Here is a 21,315-nt window from a genome sequence, read left to right on the forward strand (position 1 = left end):
TCCCGCAAATCCAAATTGTAAACTGTTTTACCAAATTCTAAACCATTTTAGCTTGTATAGATAGATTCAGAGTTTTTACAATGCAACTAGATACAGAATATTTAGTACATTTTAAAAACTTTATAGCCCGAAAAGCCAAAACGCCTTACAATTCATAACCAGAGTGATGCTAAGCAAAAGCTACGATTGAGAAATCTAACCCTTCGCCCAAATGAAATGCCACGATTTGACAGGCTATCATACACGGTGCAACACTTGATATTGAATTAATATGTACTTAGAATGCTTTCCGAACACATATATGGAAATAAAAGATAGTCAGCAGCATAGCATAGAGGACCAGGTATCTCTCAACAGGCGGAGGGCATAAAGAACGACACTCTGCTGTTCTGCAACTGCCTCGGTTTCCTACATCCACCCCCCATCACCCACCTAAAGTCTATTGCTGCTGCTCGTCAAACTCATGGCCATGATCCAGGAGGTAGTTGGCTGCAAGCTCTTCGTCCTTGTTGCATGCAAAGAAAACTTCTAGCACAAGCTCACGGTTGAACCCCATCGCCTCAAGCTGTTCAAGCATGTAATAATGTAAGTAGAAAAAAATACAGCAAGCACGAGCTCTGAATTGGGAGTATGCTGGCATAACAAGTGCCTTGTTCAGGGGCAGACTAGCAAAATGTCCATGCAATCCATACAAGCACTTGCACAGTTGATGGGGCAACAATTCTATCCAACTACGCAGATTTGCATGTCCATCCATATTCACCCATAGATCCTCTCAAATTACGTCACAGAAGAACAGAAAACTAAAGGCAAAGCTACACTATTCCATATAAATTTGAAAATTGTGTTCTACAAGTACAATAGTAGCTACATCTAGAATTTAGGATTAGAAGGTTAAAATTTGTATTTAGGATTAGTGTCTAGCACTAGAAATTAGGAACAAGTCATGAGGCCTCAAGAATAACTTCAGAAATAATGTAAAAAAATTATACTAATAAAGCAGAGGCATAATGTAAAAGTATTATGGTTATCTATTGTCTGACAATTACATCCTGCCTAGCCCATTAAATTTGTGTTCCAACAAAGGAACTGTACTTTCATTTACATGCAAACATGAGCAAATTATCTGGAAACACATAAGAATACATGTCAAGACACAAAGAATGTTTAAAAAGAACTGCAAATAACATAATAACTTATAAAAGAGATGTACCCGCTGGATAGCCTCCCGTTCCTCTGGTGTAACTGTCAGCGTTTGCGGCATAGCAGCTGCCAGTTGACCTAGTATGTTTCTGGTTCACCACAGCACAATGTAAATATTTCTGTACCCATGACTTGTTAACATAATTATGCAGTTTTGCTTACCCTCCAGGACCACCCTCAGGAGTTTCATTCACCAAGCGTAGAAACTCAGCTTGATTTTCCTGAATCAACCGCAGTATTTGTGGGTTTTGTTTGCCTAGCTCTTGAAGCATTGGCTGCCAATCAACAAACCATACAATCATTGATCACACCCAAGTGAAATTATTAAAATATGAAAGGGCAAGAAAAATACTAAGCAATAACACAGTAAAAGCACCTGTAAGATTTGAGGATTAGCCTGGACCAACTGAAGCAGTGCTTGAAACTGATGAGGACAAATAACAGTTAGTAAATTACAGACTCATTACTTATTTGTATGTACGAAGATGCACAGTTACTACCTGTGGAAGCTGTCGCAAGGCATCAAGGGCACCAGATCCTGCACCTGGAACAACACCTGGATTGGCCCCACCACTTGGAACACCCTTTTCAGAAATTTAGTATCACAAAAGGTAAGAACTAATATTACAGAAAGGGAACACTGCTTTCAGGACAAACATGGATAAATGTCAGGTAACTATAACTGGAACTTGCAAGGATAAGATGCATTTGCATTATCATGATGCATCAACAAGGGGAAATGTACACAGCATTGATCATACATGCAATAGCCTGCAACTCAGCAAGACATGCTAAATAATCGTTGCAATCCATATCGTATGAAAAATGTTAAGATGGCATTTCCTTTCATGGTAGTCATGCCAATATGTAGGGGTAATGAATGAATAGTTTCTAAAAGAGTAACAGTTCACATAGTAAAAAATAAGGTCCAAACATTGAAGTCCACACCTACTTTGACAGCACATACCTGAGGAAAAAGGTTCAGAGGATTTGCATTAGGCACTGCAGAAGCAGGGGATGGCTGCACTGGGGGTGAAACTGCTGGCTGAGCAGGTGATGGAGCCTGCCGATTTGTTAGTTGGCCAGCAGCAGGTGCTCGGGCAACAGGAGGAGCCTCCACATTCTCAGGAATTCCCTACCAGGAAAGCCAGATCAATTTCAGTGACAATCTGTATGCCACCCTTTGCACGAGTAATAATAAAAACTGAAGTGTCCTAAATGTGTTATGCATATTTTCCTTTCAGTAAAATATAGTTGCCATCACCTGCAAAGTTTTATCTTTTTTTTACAACAAGACAATTTACCTTTTCACAAATAACAATATACCATAAAAAGTATTGAGCAGGTTTTCGAGAAAATGAAAGAAACAATTTAACACATCAGAGGCGGGATGAAGCTGCAATGCATTGGTAAAACAATTCATTAACATGAAACTTACAGAATACAGGTAGTCTATAGCTCTCTCAGGGTTATTATATGCAGCACGTAGAGCATGAACAACTGTATCACGTTCCCAAGTACCACCACCCATGTCAAGAATTTGTTGGATAGTCTGTTCTAGATTGTTGCCAGATACAAGGTTTGAAGCTGCCTGACTGTAAACATCAGCATCACCACTGTAGAACAGCCACATGAAAGAGCAGGATTAATGTACTAAACTAGGATAGAACAGCAAGACATAAAGAAAAAATTTAATGTAGGCTTGCAAAGACCAATAAGCATGAGCCATCCTATGTGATGTCTATAATATAATAAATATTTAATAAGCAGAAATAACCTTAGACATACATATAAATAAGGGACCAGATTGTCAAAAATAATTTCTAGGTCTCAAAAATCATATCCCGTTTGCGGGATACAAGAACCAACTGTTTGATAAATATGAACAGGGAAAATAATATAGTGTAGTTTATTATGCCTCTATAAGCCATGAATTTATTATATTTGTCTTTCAAATGGTGGTGTGATTTTCTTTCGGGTTTCATCTCCATTAGAATGGCTAGATTTAACGTTGGCTCGCCACGCCTAACACAACCCTCCTCCTTTACCAGGGCTTGGGACCTGCTATGTTGAGACCACCCAAAGACTTAGCCTTAGATAGGAGTGCTTTGAAGACAGCTATTCACGTGCCTAAACCTTGATTGCTTCTGCTGGGTTTCAACTCTAGCCTACCCCAACTTGTTTGGGACTTAGGCTTTGTTGTTGTTGTTGTTGTTGTTGTCGTCAAATGGTGGTGTGATGTCTGAACTTGAAATTTTGTGTGGCATCATATAATAACTTTATCTATAGAAGGTGAGTCTTCCAAGATTAAAAAAAAATAGGAGTTTTTCACCAGATATGCTCCCTATATATAAATACTTGTCATCACAAGGTTATAATGTTCTATTTTAAATTATACCATCTACGTGTACACCACAACTTAAAAATAAATATCCAAGGTGATGGCAGTCTATAAAAGATCCTTATTGAAGCTTATGATATAAGTCCCCGATCAGTCTTGCACAAACATAAGAAAAGAACACAGAAGTGGAATGAAAAGCTTGTTCTTTATTTCTAAAACCAAAAGATATTAATGGATATATTTCAAACCAGTGATTATAAAGGTTGTGGAGCTTACGATGCAGCAACCGTAGCAGCAGGAGCAGCCTGAGGCTGTGCACTTGGAGGTGCCCTGTGGAAGACAGTAACAATGGCATAAGAGAAGCCATAGGGTCACCACAAAAGATGAAGGGGAAGAGATGGCTCACGTTTCAGCTGTGGCAACAGTAGCTTGTGTAGGTGTTCTTGCAACTGATGTAGCAGGGGCCACAGGGGCTACAGGTGCAGCAGGTTGGGCCTATTGCAAAGTTAATAACAGACCAAAATATAAGAAAATAGTTGGTACCAATAATGCCAAAACAAAATACAAGATATTATTTCATCATAAGTATTATACAGCACATACTTGTCAGTTTGTATGTAAAAGCAACTTAAATTGATTATGTAATAATTATGTATATATATGGTAATGCTCAGACACAAGTACCAAGAAGGGATTAAATTTGAGGTTTTAGACTCAGCAGAACTAAAACTGAGTATATGAGATGTGACTTCGGCACTACTACTCGGGAGGAGGAAGATGTTAGTTTGGAAGGTCAAGTAGTGCCTAGGAAGGATACCTTTCGATATTTAGGATCAATGCTACAGAGGGACGGGGATATTGATGAAGATGTTAGCCATAGAATCAAAGCAGGGTGGATGAAGTGGCGGCAAGCGTCTGGTGTCCTATGTGACAAAAGGGTACCACAGAAGCTAAAAGGCAAATTTTATAGGACGGCGATTAGACCTGCTATGTTGTATGGTGCAGAATGTTGGCCTACGAAAAGACGACATGTTCAACAGCTAAGTGTCGCGGAAATGCGTATGTTGCGTTGGATTTGCGGTCATACAAGAAGGGATCGAGTTCGGAACGATGATATACGTGAGAGATTAGGGGTTGCGCCAATTGAAGAAAAGTTTGTCCAACACCGGTTGAGATGGTTTGGACAGGTGCAACGGAGACCTCCAGATACACCGGTGCGTAGTGGAATCCTAAGTCAGGATAGTAACGTGAAGAGAGGCAGAGGAAGACCGAAGTTGACTTGGGTAGAGGCAATAAAAGGAGACTTGAAAGGATGGAATATACCCAAAGACTTAGCCTTAGATAGGAGTGCTTGGAAGACAGCTATTCACGTGCCTGAACCTTGATTGCTTCTGATGGGTTTCAACTCTAGCCTACCCCAACTTGTTTGGGACTTAAAGGCTTTGTTGTTGTTGTTGTTGTATTGCTCCCACTTTTTTTTGGCCTTTAGGTACATTTGGTGACTGAAATCATAGACAAAACTAAATCTGCTAATTCATATCCTGAAGTATACCAATAAACATGGATACGACTCATATGACACATGAGAACACTAATGATATGCCAATTCATATCCCACACAAGACAGACCAGATTTGGATCAAGTACTTCTTCATTGCAACCCTGAAGAACACTACCAAAATACAAAAATAACTACATCATATACGCCAAAACTAACCGGAGTTGCAGGAGCTTTTGCAGCAGTAGCGGTAGAAGCTCCACTCGACGATGCCTTAGCCTAGAAAAATTCATGTTATGCATGTCAGATTAATTAACCATATAAATCAGTGTCAACTATAACTGAAGTTTTGAAATGGAAAATATATAACAATGGGTCATGGAAGCTGTTAAAAGTCATCTTCACACAAAATCCACAAAACTCTGACCGTTGTATTTTTGTTGCTGTTGTTAGTCGCTGAATTCTCACTCTTGGTAGTAGGAGAATTCTTACTCTCATCGAGAGAGGATGACACAAGGAGTTGGGACAATTTTCTTGTCTATTTCTCACACAAGCTCACACAAATGCCATACCAACCTGAGGGGTTGGGGTTACATATTTATAGGCTGCTAGCCAGCCAAGCATATGCCAAGATGCTAGTCTAAGATGCTAATATGCTGTCCTAGCTAAGATGCTGTCCTCTAGTCTAAGATGTTATCCTCTAAGATGTTGTCCTCTAGTCTAAGATGCTGTCCTAAAAACAGAAAAACAGCCACAAGGACCATATGAGCAACAACAGCCCCACAAAGACCAACCACACATGACTTATCCATCATTCTCCCCCTAAGTCTTGTGCGTCGTCTTGTGGGAGAGTTGAACCATCCCGGTCCTGGAGCAGAGCTCAAGGAACTTGATCCTCCCAAGGGGCTTGGTGAGCAGGTCCGCAAGCTGGTCCTTGGTGTTGATGTAGTTCGCCTTGATGCTCCCTTCCTCCAAACAGCCTCGGATGAAGTGGTACCTCACCCGGATGTGCTTGCTGCGTTCGTGGAACACGGGGTTCTTTGCCAGGGCCAGAGCGGACTTGCTGTCCACCCTGAGCTCCACCGCTCTAGTGTCTCTGCCGAGGAGATCACCAAGCAGTCGAGCGAGCCAGAGCGCCTGAGTCGAAGCGGTGGAGGCCGCTATGTACTCGGCCTCGCAGCTGGACAGGGCCACCACCTGCTGCTTGACCGACTGCCAGCTAACGAGGCACTTGCCGAGGAAGAAAAGGATCCCGCTCGTGCTCTTGCTGGTGTCGATGTCGCCGGCGTGGTCGCTGTCGCTGTATCCGACGAAGTGTGCCGCCCCAGGACACCTCGGGTAGTAGAGGCCGTGAGAGTCCCCGCAACGTAGCGGATGATCCTCTTCACAGCCTGCTGGTGCTCCGTCGTCGGTCACTGCATGAACCGACTAACGTAGCCGACGGAGAATGCCAAGTCCGGCCGTGTGTGGGCGAGGTAGCGAAGGCTCCCCACAAGACGCCGGTACTGCGTAGCGTCCACCTCCGTCGTGCTGTCGCGGCTCAGCTTCAGCCTCTCCTCCATCGGGGTGAGAGCTGGGTTGCAGTCGGTGAGCCCAGCTAGCTCAACGACGCGCTTGGCATAGGCGGTCTGTCGAAGCGTGATCCCAGAGTCATCCTGGTGCACCTCGATTCCCAGGTAGAAGGAGAGAGGCCCCAGGTCACTCATCTGGAAGGTGGCCTTCATCTCTTCCTTGAATGCCGCCACCTCCGCATCCTTGGTGCCGGTGATCACCAAGTCGTCGACGTAGACACCCACCAGCAGGGCATTACCTCAATTGCCCCGTCGGTAGATGGCCGCCTCGTGCGGGCTTTGCTCGAAGCCCATCCCCTTTAGCGTGGAATCCAGCTTGGCATTCCACGCCCTCGGTGCCTGCCGCAAGCCATAGAGGGCCTTGCGCAGGCGGAGCACCTTGCCCTCCTTGCCGGGGATCGCAAATCCCGACGGCTGGTGCACGTAGACCTCCTCCTTCAAGTCGCCGTTAAGGAACGCCGACTTGACATCCATGTGATGAACACGCCAGCCCTCCTGGGCAGCTAGCGCAAGGATGACCACGAAACCTCCGGCGGCTGGTGCACGGGAGCAAAGGCGTCATCGAAGTCGACCCCCTCCTGCTGCACGAAACCTCGTGCCACCAAGCGAGCCTTGTGCTTGACGATGGCACCGGCTTCATCCCTCTTCAGCTTGTACACCCACTTAAGGGTGATCGCACGATGACCACGAGGAAGGTCAGCAAGCTCCCAGGTGCGGTTCTTCTCAACCGCATCCATCTCCAAATGCATCGCGGCGCGCCATGCCGCGTGTCTCTCGGCCTCTACAAACGACCGAGGCTCGCCGTCGTCACACGCAAGGTGCAACTGCGCCTCTAGGTCGTGAGGCACCGGTCCCGGCACCGGCTGGTCGCCGAGAAGGTTCTCCATCGTACGGTACCGCAACGGCTCGCCGTCGTGGTACGCGTCGACGCGCTCTTCGTCGTGAGAGAGCGGAGTAGCGAGCTCAACCGGGCCGTGCTCGACACGAGCTGGTGGTGGAGTAGACGTGCCCGGAGTGGTGCCTATCGGTGCTGGAGTGCGTGGCGTTGCCGGCTGTGGTGGAGCTGGCGAAGAACTCATCGCAGCCGAGGTCCTAGCTGGAGAGTGTGGTGCTGTCGGAGTAGCAGGCGCTGGGGTCGGTGGAGGCTCAGGGACTGGGGTAGACGCGCTCGCCGAAGAAGAGCCGCCTACTCCCCCAGCTCCCTCGAAGTGGACGTACTCGACAGAGAAGTCGTACGTCGGAGCCGAGCCATCGTCCACCGCCTTGTCCCACGCCCATCCTCACCCTTCGTCGAACACAATGTCGCGCGCCGTGCGCACACGCTGTGTCTTCGGGTCGAGGATGCGGTAGGCCTTCGAGCCCTCCGCGTAGCCGATGAACACTCCCGGAGTGCTCCTGTCATCGAGCTTGCTGATGTGGCCAAGCTCCTTGGCGAACGCGAGGCAGCCGAAGACCCGCAAGTGGAAGACCGCTGGCTTGCGCCCATGCCAAGCCTCGTACGGCGTCCTGCCGTCGAGCGCCTTGGTAGGCGAGCGGTTGAGGATGTAGACGGCCGTCACCACCGCCTCTCCCCAGAAGACAGCCGGCATCCCCCTCTGCTTAAGGAGGGCCCGAGCCATCCCCACAACCGTCTAGTTGCGCCGCTCGACGACGCCGTTCTGCTGCGGGCTGTACGGCGCGGAGTAGTGGCGCTGAATGCCCTCGCCAGCGCAGTACGACGCGAATTCAGCCGCCGTGAATTCGCCGCCGTTGTCGGTGCGCAGCACGCGCAGCTTGCGGCCGCACTCCGCCTCCGCAGCAGCCTGCGCGCGCCTGATGGCGTCCGCAGCCTCTCCCTTACTGCCGAGGACCATCACCCACATGTAGCGGGAGGTCGTCGACGAGCAGCAGGAAGTAGCGTCGTCCTCCCGGTGTGGCCGGTGTCACCGGGCCACACAAGTCCCCGTGCACAAGCTCGAGCTTCTCCTTGGCTCGAAAGCTAGCCCGCTGTGGAAAGGGGAGTCGCCTCTGCTTCGTCAACACGCAGACGTCGCAGAGCTGCTCCACATGGTCGAGGCACGGCAGGCCTCGCACCATCTCCGTGGCACTGAGCCGCTTCAGGGCCTCAAAGTGAAGGTGCCCGAAACGCTCGTGCCACTGCCACGCCTCGTCGTCCCGACGAGCAGCGAGACAGAGGGGTTGTGCCACCTGCACGTTAAGGACGTAGAGTCGATTTGCGCTTCTGGATGCCTTGGCAAGAAGGCGACGACGGCGATCCCAAATCCTCATGACTCCATCCTCAACCACCACGCGCGAACCGTTCTCATCCAGCTGTCCCAAGCTGATGATGGAGTTCCTCAACGCGGGGATGTAGTAGACTCCGGTGAGCAGCCTGTGCTCACCAGACACGGCGGTGAAGATGATGGAGCCGACGCCCTTGATCTCCACGCCGGAGGCATCCCCAAACTTGACGGAGCCTCGGACGCTAGAGTCAAGCTCGGTGAAGAACTCCCGTCGACCGGTCATGTGATGGGTGGCGCCGGTGTCGAGGCACCACCCGTCAGTCTTGTCGTTGCCGGAGCTATCGCCGAGGAGGGCGTGTGCTTTTGGCTCGTCAAGGTGGAGGAGAGCCGCTGCGGCCGGTGCCGCTGGAGGTAGCTCGATGCTGGCATGTGCCATGAACAGAGCCGGCTCCTCCTCCTCCGCCTGTGCGACGTGGGCCTGGCCGCGTCGTGGCTATCGACAGTCCTTGGCCCAATGGCCAAGCTGGACGCAGTTGCGGCAGGCGTCGTCTCGTGCCGGCTTGTGCCTGCTGGCGGCGCCGCCCTGGGCGCCTCCGCGGGCATCACCCTCGGCACGTCCTCGCGCCCCGGCCTGGGCGTCTCTGCGCGCCTTGCGTGGCTTGCCACGCTTGCGGCCGCCTGTCGCGGAAGAAGGCTCCCCCTTCCTCCGGTCACCTTGGCTGGCAAGCCACTGCTCCCGAGTGAGAAGGAGCTTCCCGCCGGTGGTGATGGGCCCCGAGAGGGACTGTGGCTCATCGCTGTCGACGACCTTGAGGCGACCTATCGCCTCCTCGATCGACATCGTGGAGAGATCCAGCAGAGACTCGATCGAGCGAGCCATCTGCTTGTACTTCTCGGGGACGCAGCGGAAGAGCTTTTCGACAGCTCTCTCCTCGCCGTAAGTGTCGTCGCCGAACTGCACCATCTTCTGCAACAGTGTTGAGACGGAGAGCAAAGTCATCAACGTCCTCACCTGGCTTGAAGGCCAGGTTCTCCCACTCCTTGCGAAGTGCCTGCAGTGTGGACTTGCGGGCGCGGTCGCTGCCGATGCGTGCCGCAGCGATGGCGTCCCAAGCCTCCTTGGCAGTCCGCTTGCTGGTAAGCGAGAACTGCATCTCGGGCGGGACTGCAGCGATGAGAGCATCCAGCGCCTGTCGATCTAGGTCGTAGTCGACGTCGTCGTACCGGACTGCCTCCCACATGTGCCGCACCTGGAGCTTTACCCTCATCACCGCAGCCCACTCGACGTAGTTGGTCTTGGTGAGGGTAGGCCACCCACCGCCGGGACCGACGTCCCTGACAACAGCCTGGAGCCCGTGGTAACCACGGTACCGATCCGAGGAGAGAGAGCCACGCTGCCTGTGAAGGCCGCGCTCTCCATCGACCCGTCGGTACCGATCCGGGGAGAGAGAGCCACGCTGCCTATGAAGGCCGCGCTCTCCATCGACCCGTCCGCCACCGTTGCCGTGCGCGCCTCCTCCAGGAGCGCCGCCGCCGTGCGCACCTCCTCCAGGAGCGCCACCGGCGTGTCCGCGGCTGCCCCAGGAGCGCCACTGCCGTGCGCGCCTCCTCCAGGAGCGCCGCCAGCGCGTCCGCGCCTGTCTGGGCTGCCGCCACGCTCGTGGACGTGCGCGGCTGCCCACTGCGCCGCCCTGCGCTCACGCTGCCTCCCTCTCTAGCAGCTCGAGGTCCGCGTCGGCGGTGTCGTCAGCGGAAATGGAGCTTGCCGATGCTGCCGCGCAGAGCCTCGACCTCCGCCGCCGCCGCACGCGCTGCATTCGCCGCCGCCGCTGCTTTCGCCTCCGCTCTGGCTGCTGCTAGCTCCGCCGCTGCCAGCCTCTGACGGCCCTTGCCGCCGCCGCAGCGGTTCTCTGCCGCCTCTCGCTCGCGTTCCTCTGCCGCGGCAAGTTCGGCCTCCTGCCGACGCCGCGTGCTCGAGGCGACCGAGCGCTGAGACTGCCCTGCGGACATGACGCGCTACCGGGGGGCTGCTGCGTGGGGAGAGGGCTGCTTCAGACGAGCTGGGAGAGGAGTGAACAGGAGCGACCGGAGGAGCTGCTGCTGCCAACAGCTAGGGCTGTTGTGGGGCTGGGAGAGAAGATGAGCAAGAGATGCTCAGGCTACAGGATAATACGGCTCTGATACCAGTTGTTAGTCGCTGAATTCTCACTCTTCGTAGTAGAATTCTTACTCTCATCGGGAGAGAATGACACAAGGAGTTGGGGCAATTTTCTTATCTATTTCTCAGACAAGCTCACACAAATGCCATACCAACCTGAGGGGTTGAGGTTACATATTTATAGGCTGCTAGCCAGCCAAGCATATGCCAAGATGCTAGTCTAAGATGCTAGTCTAAGATGCTAATATGCTGTCCTAGCTAAGATGCTGTCCTCTAGTCTAAGATGCTGTCCTCTAAGATGCTGTCCTCTAGTCTAAGATGCTGTCCTAAAAACAGAAAAACAGCCACAAGGACCATATGAGCAACAACAGCCCCACAAAGACCAGCCACACATGACTTATCCATCAGCTGTGAAGTAATTAAATTCAAGCTAGGCCTAAAGAGGGAAAAAATCCACAAAACTCGATATGAAATGTTCGAAATCTTATGTTTGTCATTATAACCTTGAAAGAAATCAATTCATCACGCAGGCAAGTATAAGTTGAATTTTATTTGAAATGCAGTCAACAGTTGACAATGCAGCCATCGGATTTCATAAAACCGCAGCCAAAATTGGAGAGTAAATACGAAGAAACTGAAAAAGGGAAGAGGTGAAATAATCCAAATCCAAATCTGCATATGTTGAATCTGAGACTTTCATTCTGGAAGACAAATCAATTGGGTATACAGAATTGACAATTTACATGGAAATCATCAAAGAAACCAGTTACAATGCCAATTCTCAGGCAAATGACTACACCACCTAGAGCACTAGCAGAAGTAAACAAGACAATGTGCTACCATAGATAACTTATGAGCACCATAAGGCAGTGGATAAAACATAACTACTTATTTTACTAGCAATCCAACCATGTAACAATAACAGCAGAAGTAAGATATGAAACTGAAATTAACGCAACCAACCTAAAACACTGAAATATGGTACGATTTACAAACAAACCGATCACACTTTCCAGTTAAGAACCAGATTATATTGAATAAATCGCTGATGGGATAAGCCAGAGAGCACCGAATACCTTGGACAACATTATAACAAGGAAGCTGTTCTCAGCAACTCCGTTGCCTTCCAAAGTGGTCTCATCCTTGAGAATTTTCCCTTGGTATATGAGCATTTGCTGGTCTGCCGGGTAGGTACTCTGACCCTGAGTGGTCTCGATGATCCTCTTCACCTCAGCAACCTGAAAATACAAGCAGTGAGTAGGCTGCACGACTAGAGACGTTGCCGAGCAACATAAATCGAACACCACGACATGCTGAATCACCCGCCTGTACAGCAACCGCGCCACATTACCGAGATGATTCGAACGAACACACCCCACCACAACCGCACCCCCCCCCCCCCCCCCCCCCCCCCCCCCCCCCCCGCCCCAAAAAAAAAAACTCCAACCGACGACAAACCCTAGACTATGTCCCATGTGAGAAACTGAAGCTCTAAATTCAGAGAACCAGAAGGCAGCGGGGGCCACATCACCCGCCGGCCTGGACGCCCCCCAAAAACAAAAACCCTAGATTCAGATCAAAGCCCCTGAACTACCACCGGACGGCCGCGCAATCGCTGCACCAGACCACCGCGAAATCGTACCGAGCCGCACCCGAATCGAACGAAACGACCGAGAATTGTACGGAATCCCTCGGATTGGAGTGAGAAGGACGGGGAAGGGGGGCCGTACCGACGCATCGGGGCTCGCCTCGATCTCGAAGTTGGTGCCCTTGAGGGTCTTGACGTTAAGCTTCATCTCGCCCGACGCCTCCTCAGTCCGCACACTCTCCCTCCTCGCGCTGGCTGACTCCGCTCCAAGGTGGGGAGGGTCTCGTCACACCTCGCCTTGGGGTTGGGGGTTCGGCCTCGCGAAGACGACGCGAGCGCACGGGGAAGCCAAGTTATAGGCGAAAAAAAATCCGGAGGCCGCACAGGTATAAGAGAGAAATCAGCGCATGGAGCTCGGGACCGACCTAGATACTCTCGCTGTCCCGTGGGGCCGCGAAAGATGGACCCCGGGTGAGTGGATCGGGAGGCAGGCGGAGTGGTGGCGAGGCGGTGGGCGGATCTAGCTGCACCGTCGCGATGTGTGGGCCAAGCGCGAGAGGGGCACGTGGCGGGCATCGAGTGGTGATACGGCGGTCGCGTGGGTGTTTTCTTTTGAGGCGGTTGCGCTGTGTGTGGGAGGATGTGCATCGGCGGTGGGGATAGATGGAGCACAGAGTGGGCGCACGTATGGGATCCGGAGAGTACTTCGCAGCGAGGGAAGAGGGGAACGGATGTGTGCGCGGGTGGGAAAAGGTTGCTGGCCTGCTTGGCTCTTGGTTTGGTTTGGAGCACAAGAATGAAGGGGAGGAAAGGCAATCAATCGATCTCGATCCCTTTGTAGAAAGTGTGAGGAGATAAACTCCGGGCCACTTGTTTCAAAAAAAAAAAGATAAATTCCGGGCCACACGGTGCACTCTGCCAGTCTGCCTGACTGACTAGTGACTAGTGACCTGTACTGCATCCGCGACGCCACGACGGTGGTGTAAAATTTTGGGCACCGTTACCGGCTTACCGCAGTAGGTGTAGGTGTTCCCAGCAGTCGCGCGAGAGGGCGGCCGACCGGAGACGGGCTTGGTGCCATTTTGTGCTTCCGTGTAGACATGCACATTGTACGGTAAAGGTTTAAAGCCTCGTAGCATTTTAAGAGTTTTTCTAAATCTCACTTTCTAAATCATTATTTAGAGAGTCATTTATATAAAAAACACTTTCTATATCTTTTCACTCTCCATAGTTTTTCTATATCCCGTGCGCACTCTAGAGAGCCATTCTCGTTGTCTATTTTTGGATATCAAAAAATCTGGAATAAAAGATGACTATACTTGGATAACCATTTAGATAAGTTATTAGATGTTAGTTTTTTACTAAAATCTCTATTCTTAATATTTAGAAAGGATTTAGAGAGGCTTGGTATGCACAAAACGAGGGTGCCGGCTTTTCGGATAGGCAGGGGCCATGGCCGCGCAGGCCGGGCGTCAAGTGCAGGAACGGCCCTGTCCTGAAATGCACCAATACCGAATGAAGAGGAGCAGCATCGCATCAGCTGTTTAAAAAAAGAGAGAGAGCATCGCGTCAGCTAGAGCAGCGGCCAGCGGCGCATCTGTCTTGATTGTTGTTTTGCGAGTGAAAACAACCAGAGCACGGATGGTCTGCGTCGGCTCCTCAGAAGGATGGAGCCACCGCGTCACCTGAAATTACTCCCGCAGTCTAATCTATCGTTCGACGGCCTACATCTATTGAAGCAAATTACGTACCCCATAGATTGTGCTCGGAAGGAAGGAGTCGCCACGTAACCTAAAATTAATCCCGCCATTCAATCTGTCGTTCGACGGTCTAGATCTATTGAAGCAAATTCTGTACCCCTATAGACTACGTCGGCTCCTCGGAAGGAAGGAGCCGCCACATCACTTGAAATTACCCCCACCGTCCAATCTGTCAATCGACGGCCCAGATCTATTGAAGCAAATTCCGCGGGAAGCGGCTTCTCCTACTTCTCGTGCGCTTCTCCGGCTTCTCCTCTGTTTATTCGGCTTCGCGTCCGAATCCGGTGAAACAAATATATATACCGCGGCTCCAGCTTCTCCTTCCAGCTCCTTCCCCTTCCCGATGGTTCCCGACCCCGACGCCCTCCCGCACCGCGGCACCCCTGCCGCTGCCGCCCCCGCCGTTGCTTCCATCCTCCCTCTCCCTCCCCCTCTCCCTCTCCTTCTCCCTCTCTCCTGGCGTCGCCGCGTGCCTGCCGGGCCCCAGCGTCGCCGCCTCACTGCGCGCCGCGCTGCCTCGGCGACTGCGCCACCGGTTTAGGAAATGGGGCAGCAAAGAGGAGAACGTTCGAGGTGATTGACCACCGTACGAGCAATCGAAGAGGCAAAAGAGGGTGACGGTGAGCCAAATTGAAGGATATCATGGCTTCACTCGCTTTAAGCCACTGATTGTGTTGTGGGTAGACTGATTTTTTTAATAATGAGCAGGCCCATGTTTGCGTAGACTTGACATTTTAGACTAAATAAAAGATCGAAACCCCATTAGGTGTGGGGCAACTATTGCCAAAGCATTTAACCTCTCTATAAAATTTAGAATTATATATGTTGATGGTGTTAATTAGCTTAAAATCAATAAGGCTCCACAAGATTTCAATTCTAGATCCACCATTGCATACAATCACTCACAAGGTGGACATGTTCTTTCATAATGAACTTAAGTAAGGCCCTGTTTGGTTCTAGGGACTAGACACTAAAAGAGGACTAAAAGAGGGACTAAATAATATGTTTTGTTTCAGGGGCTAAAATGGACTAAAGGGTTGAACAAAGACTAAAATATCCTTCTTCTTACTTTGGACAGAGGAGAGAGAGAGGGGAATAAGGGCTGTAAAGTTGGTCCATTAGTCTTAAAAAAGCCCCTCCCAAAGAACTAGTAGACTAATGACTAAAAGTCCTTCTAGTAATTCCTCCTATTTATTTAAAATAGACTAAAAAATAGTCTCTAGTCTTTGGTCCACGGAACAAACCGGCCCTAGGAACGTAAGACATTCGGTTTAGACTTTAGAGCAGGCAACAGTTCCTGGATGAGCTAGATGCCAGCTCCATCGATGCAAGTGGGTGTTTGTGGTGCCGGTTGCTCGGTCTAGCAGTGTGGGAGACACTAAGACGTGGTGTGCCGGTGCTGGACTGCTAGCGCAAGGTGTCGGAGGTGGGAGCTAAACAAATAGTGAAGCAGGTCTCTGTCCCATTCTTTATTTTCTCCTGATTTCCCCAATCAGGTAGTCCGTATATCAGGTCCAATCCTCTATATTTCAAAATTTTAATTAACAAATTGATTTATGGATTATTTATGCTGCAATTTGTTGTCTTCTTCTAGAATTACACAATCAAAAGGGCAAATACATTGAAATCTATTTTATTCTCTAGTATGTTGTGTTCTCTAATATCTATTTTTTGTTCACTAATAAATAGTATTTTTATATTGCTTCCCCTGTTGATTTTAAATGTTCAAACTTTCATGTATAGGTTTAGTTGTTGCTAATATGGATGAAGATACAATATGTAGGAATAAACTAAATAGTCTATAATTAGATATTTGTTTCGTATCACATCATGTTTTTATCAGGTTTATTGTACAAATGTATATGGAGTTGAGATATTTTCTTTCTAACTCACGCATTTTATTCTTTTTTTATGTGAACTATTAATATGTGGGCCTATTATAAATTGCTTAGACATTTAGGTAGTGAACCTATGCGTGGATTTTTCACCAAATCCGCCACTAGACTAAAGATTTTATTTGACTATTCGTGGCCTCGAGGAAAGGAGTCACACGAGAACAATGCTAAAAAAAATGTGCAATGATGGACACTAAGGTGTTATTTGGTTTAGCAAAAGTGAAGAGAACATAAATGGAAACCATTCGCACTCGTACATGTTGCAGAGCAACCAATTGCGTCTTCTGTTTGGTTGTTATCATTGCCGAAGTCAAAGATGCCATCGTTGCCGAAGTCGAAGGCGCGAGGAAAACTCTGCACCGCTGGTTCGACGTCATATGGGAGGTGGGGCTACGAGGGTGTGCGGCGCATGCGAGAGGACTAGGTGGCGTGCATGGGGCAGGCGACGTGTTGATTTTTTTCGCGAATTAGGAGCAGATTGTGCCATGAGAGAAGGGGCTTATATAATAAGGCTGGATCCGTTCACAGCATGACCTATTATAGGCTAGGCCAACCAAATGCGAAACAACATCATCTCTTAACATTGTGGATCGTTCCTGGGATGGAAACACCGAACCAAACAAGCTCCTAAGCTTGATCGGATGGGTGCGACCGTGTCAATCCATACATGTTCCTTGCAATATGGCGCCATGTCTCCCGTCTGGAGGTACATGCTTAGGGCATGTACAACAGGCGTCGTCTACCATCTATTTGAGTTAACTAACCAGAGGTTAGGGCATGTACAACAGGTCTCTTCGGTCCATCCGTATGTTGGTTTTTTTTTCACAAAACTCCATGCCAATGCCTGGGGGCGAAGCGCGTGTCGCCTCACAAGGCGACGAGGGACACTCATGCTCCGAGGCCAAGTCGACATCTCCAGCAGCTTTGTACCGCTTGTCCTCCCGAGTCGACAACGGGCAGATCCTGATGTAGACACGGCCCACGGCCAATTCTTCTTATAGATATGATAACTTTGACTGATGGAGAACTCAACGTTCGGGATCTAGGCTTCAAACCAAGTTTGATTCGGACCGCCACAACCGTTACACTACTTTGTCGGTGTTTTCGGACCACCGATGAGTAAATTTGTATTTAAGCGTCTGGCTCGGATGGTGTGCTCGGAGGACACAATGGTTTATACTGGTTCGGGCGGAACGTCCCTACGTCCAGTTCGCTGATGCTCATGTTACCGACACTTGGTTTGCAGTAGAGGTTACAAACATGCGAGAGAGGGAGATGATCCTAAGTCTCTGGTGGAAGGAGTGAACGGGTGTTGAGAGCTCGCTTACCGCTCAACTGTGTGCTCATGTCGTGCTCTTGTGTCAAGACCCCCCCCCCTTCATGGGGCGCCCTGCTTCCCCTTTTATAGGCGAAGGAAAAGCGCGGGTTACAAAGGAGAAAAAGAAGAAAACGAGAGAGAGAAGAAGGCTTCCAGGGTTGCCGGGTCCTTCTTCTCTTTTATGCGAGTCTCATCGATCTTGTAGATGTTAACAGGGATGGCTCCATGTCACGGCCCTGTTCGTCACTGGTGCCATGCGCAGACGTCATCTGTCGGTCATAGCGTTCCACTCCATCCCAGCGGACGTCGTAGCGAACTGACGCGCCTGTCAACGTCCGTACGAGGATTAGGCAGAACAACACCGGCACACCCGACACTGTTCTTGATGTGAATCCCCAGGTATGGCCCGTCATGGCCACGGGTAACATCGAGGCGTGCCAACCGCTTCCCTGGCGTCAGAGTTTTGATCCAGGCCCTTACGCTTGGACCTGGAGTGGTTGGCAGCGGTATGGGTCCCCGTCGGACGAGACGGAACCCGCGTCCTTAGGGTCGGGCGAGATGGAACCCACAACCTTGGGCGAGATGGAACTCGCGTCCTTGGGGTCGGACAAGACAGAGCCCGCACCCAAGGGGTCGGGCGAGACAGAGCCCGCGGCCTCGAGGTCGGAAGAGACGGAGCCCGTGGCCTCGAGGTCGGGCGAGATGGAGCCCGTGACTTTGGGCGAGATGGAACCTGCATCCTTGGGGTCGGGTGAGACGGAGCCCGCACCCAAGGGGTCAGGCGAGACGGAGCCCGCGGCCTCAAGGTCGGGCCAGACGGAGCCCGCAGCCTCGAGGTCGGGCCAGACGGAGCCTGTGACCTTGGGGTAGGGCGAGACCTTTTAATACATCTCAAGCCATCCGAGGAAGTTAGCGTGGGCACTAACTTCCTTGGTTTGGGTATCCCTAATATCGATACCCGACAGTAGCCCCTGAACCTACGGAGGAGCAGAATACTCCTTTGGAGGCTTTTCCGGACGGGAGGAGTCTGAGGGCCTAGGCCTTTTTTTGTATCCCACGACGTGTCCTGGTAGGACGGCGATTCCCTTTTGTCGTGATTGGTCTTCTTGGGGGCATGTAACCGTAGGATTTGAGAGGTCGAAAAGATTTTTCTTGATTCCGGTCCCCTAGAATCCGATCAGTCCGCCATCATCCTATGACCACGCGTTCGGTCTCCTTGCGAGTCCAACTTCCCTCGAACCCTGTGTGTAGCAGGGATCCGGTCGAGGGTTAGCTCGTCTTTGTGATCGTCATCCCTCAAGCGTTTTTTTGATAAAATGGAGGGGCTGAGCCGTGCCGCGTTTTTCCTCGATGGACGAAACATGGTACTCGGTGAGCTATTAATGGGCTAGTTCGAGTGGGACCCTAGCTTCCCGTTCACGGGGTTCCGGCATGGGTCAGCTAGTGACTGACTCTAGACTCTTAGTGGCAAATCCATATAGTTCTCGGGTGTGTTCGACCGGTCCCAAGGGCTTGTTGCCTTTCTTTGAGAAAAAACCATGGACTAGAAACCGACCAAGACTCGAACGTAGGCTAGGATGCCCGCGGCGCTCATGCGCCCAGATACTGGTCGCTAGTGGGCTCATCCCTTTCCACTCCTCACTCTAAGGGCGCTCTAGAGCGGCTGTGAACCCGTCGAAGGGCCAGCCTTCGAACTCCTAGGCCTGAATGGGCCGTAGGAGCATTTTCAGCTCTGTATCCCTCCTTACCTATGACGGTTCTCGTGTCTGTCTACACCGACGTCGAGTTGGACGACATCGAGAAGGAGGTGGCCCCTCTAGCACAGGACTTACCTACCAAGATAGAGGATGAGATCATCCCCCAAGAAATTAGTTAGATAGATAAGCCAGGCGGCGAATTTGTAATAAGTGGACAAGCTCTTAAATTTCGTTATGGCCAAACATATTTTTAGCTCTTCTCCCCTTTTTGTATAAAAAGGTTAATGCGTTCTGACCCTTTCTGTCGTTAAGGCTGTAAAGCTCGGGGTGCGGGTGAAAAAACTCTGATCACGCTGGTGAGCAAAAACTCCGTAGCCGCTGGGGCGTAGGTTTCTTGCAAAAGGAGTAATGGAAAAGACAAACTCTCTAAGTGTGCAACTACGGTTTTGCTAATGTGTTGCTATCTCTACCGTAAAAGGAGTAATGAAATCAATGTAAATGCGGAAGCTAAAGAGCAAGGTAGAGATATGCAAACTCCCATCGATGACTTCGGTATTTTTACCGAGGTATCGAGAAGCGCGCAAGCTTCCTCCTAGTCCTTGTTGGAGCCCCTCGCAAGGACTCCCTCGCAAGGGCCAAGCTCCTAATCAGGTAACTCTGTGGATAGCATCGGGCCTTCCCCACATGCAAGTGGGTCTCCGACGTGCCTTCCGGCAAGCCTCTCTCGGATGTTCCCCGCCGTCTTCACTATCAAGCTTCCGGCCAAAACACCACGGGCCTTTGTTCCCTCTGGTACACGGTGGCGGCCACACCACAAACGCGGTTGGTGTGATCTCACAAGACTACAAGCCCCTCCAATGTACAACAATGGTGCACGCAAGCACCGAGTGGTAAGAGGTATGCAAACCTCACTAAACACTAGGCCTAAACCTAGAGCAAGCACATAAGCGGTGGTCTAATCAACCTAAGCACTTCGCAAAACACCTACGCTAATCACCTAATAAAACACTAAGCACTATGCAAGTGGAGATCACTAAAATGGTGTATCAACACCCTTGGTATGTTTCCTCATCTCCATGCACCTCATTTGGCCAGTTGGGGGTTGTATTTATAAGCCCCACTGAGAAAGTAGCCACTGAGGACGAAATCCCGCTTTTCTGCTACTGACCGGACGCTGATCACGTCCTGATCGGACACATTTGGTCGTCCTGACCGTTGGAGCCACGATCCACTGGTTGGACGCTGCCAGCGTCCGATCACATGCCACCGGACGCGTCCGGTCGCAAATTCACCGCTCTGGAACCTCTCTGTACTCGATCGGACGCTGTTGTCCTATGTCCGGTCGGTTTGCCGCCAACGTCCGGTCCAGCGTCCGATCGCTACTGCTGTTGCCGAGCCTCCTGATCAGAGCATCCGGTCGCTTTTCTCCAGCGTCCGGTCACCTTTGTGATCTCGTTTCTTCGTGATCTTGCGTGCGGCTTGGTTCCTATCTTCATGCTTGGACTTTGCTTAATATATTAGGTCTTCTCTTGTGCTCCTAAGGTCTTCTTTGAGGTGTTGATCATCAGATCATCACGTCGTCTTTGTCCAAGTCATATCTTGCATCCTATTGAACTACAAAACAATCACTTGCAAATTCATTAGTCCAATTTGGTTATGTTGGCCATCAAACACCAAAATCCAAAGTAAATAGGCCTAGGGTCCATTTCCATTTTCCTTATAATCTCCCCTTTTTGATGATTGATGACAACACGATCAAAGCAAGCAAATAATAAAAAAATGAATTTAAAACATATCTACTTGCTAGGATGCAATGCAAGGGGCAAGGTTATATGATGCTAAAAGATACTACTTGTAAGACTACATAAAAACTTATCTTGCCCTTGCAAATGTCCCTATGTGGTATTATGGATTTAAGCCTTGCTTCCTATAAATTCTCCCCATTACGTAGGCTAATCCATAATCCATTATCCTCCCTTTCTCGGACCATCAAATTAATGCTTGCTTTTGGTCCTCTAAATTCTCCCCCTTTGGAATCAAACACCAAAAAGAAAGACATTAGTA

The 21,315-nt window shown here is 50.2% G+C and overlaps 1 protein-coding gene across 2 annotated transcripts; it reads right to left on the reverse strand.

The window, feature by feature from the left end:
• Positions 1-240: 240 nt before the first annotated feature.
• LOC136519710 (ubiquitin receptor RAD23d-like) lies at positions 241-12,935 on the reverse strand. Of its 2 annotated transcripts, XM_066513084.1 has the most exons (13): positions 12,724-12,935; positions 12,070-12,231; positions 5,262-5,321; positions 3,951-4,039; positions 3,821-3,874; positions 2,642-2,819; positions 2,171-2,338; positions 1,704-1,787; positions 1,580-1,627; positions 1,366-1,478; positions 1,214-1,292; positions 427-565; positions 241-394 (listed from the first exon to the last, which is right to left on the reverse strand). In XM_066513084.1, the coding sequence occupies exons 1-12, from the start codon at positions 12,787-12,789 to the stop codon at positions 440-442; spliced, it is 1,227 nt and encodes a 408-aa protein (XP_066369181.1). In that variant the 5' UTR covers positions 12,790-12,935; the 3' UTR covers positions 241-394; positions 427-439. The 2 variants fall into 2 exon arrangements, with proteins under 2 accessions (XP_066369181.1, XP_066369180.1); XM_066513083.1 differs by having other exon boundaries at positions 241-565.
• Between the last annotated feature and the right edge of the window lie 8,380 nt (positions 12,936-21,315).

This window comes from Miscanthus floridulus, chromosome 18 (assembly GCF_019320115.1).
Source record: "Miscanthus floridulus cultivar M001 chromosome 18, ASM1932011v1, whole genome shotgun sequence".
Taxonomy (NCBI): Eukaryota; Viridiplantae; Streptophyta; class Magnoliopsida; order Poales; family Poaceae; genus Miscanthus; species Miscanthus floridulus.

Bases quoted from the DNA above. Each gene is read 5' to 3' on its own strand.
- LOC136519710 (XM_066513084.1), bottom strand. From the start codon at position 12,789: ATGAAGCTTAACGTCAAGACCCTCAAGGGCACCAACTTCGAGATCGAG. The intron at 12,232-12,723 runs GTACGGCCCCCC...TTGTATTTTCAG, and splicing joins AGGCGAGCCCCGATGCGTCG to GTTGCTGAGGTGAAGAGGAT. The intron at 4,040-5,261 runs GTTAGTTTTGGC...ACTTTGCAATAG, and splicing joins CAAAAGCTCCTGCAACTCCG to GCCCAACCTGCTGCACCTGT.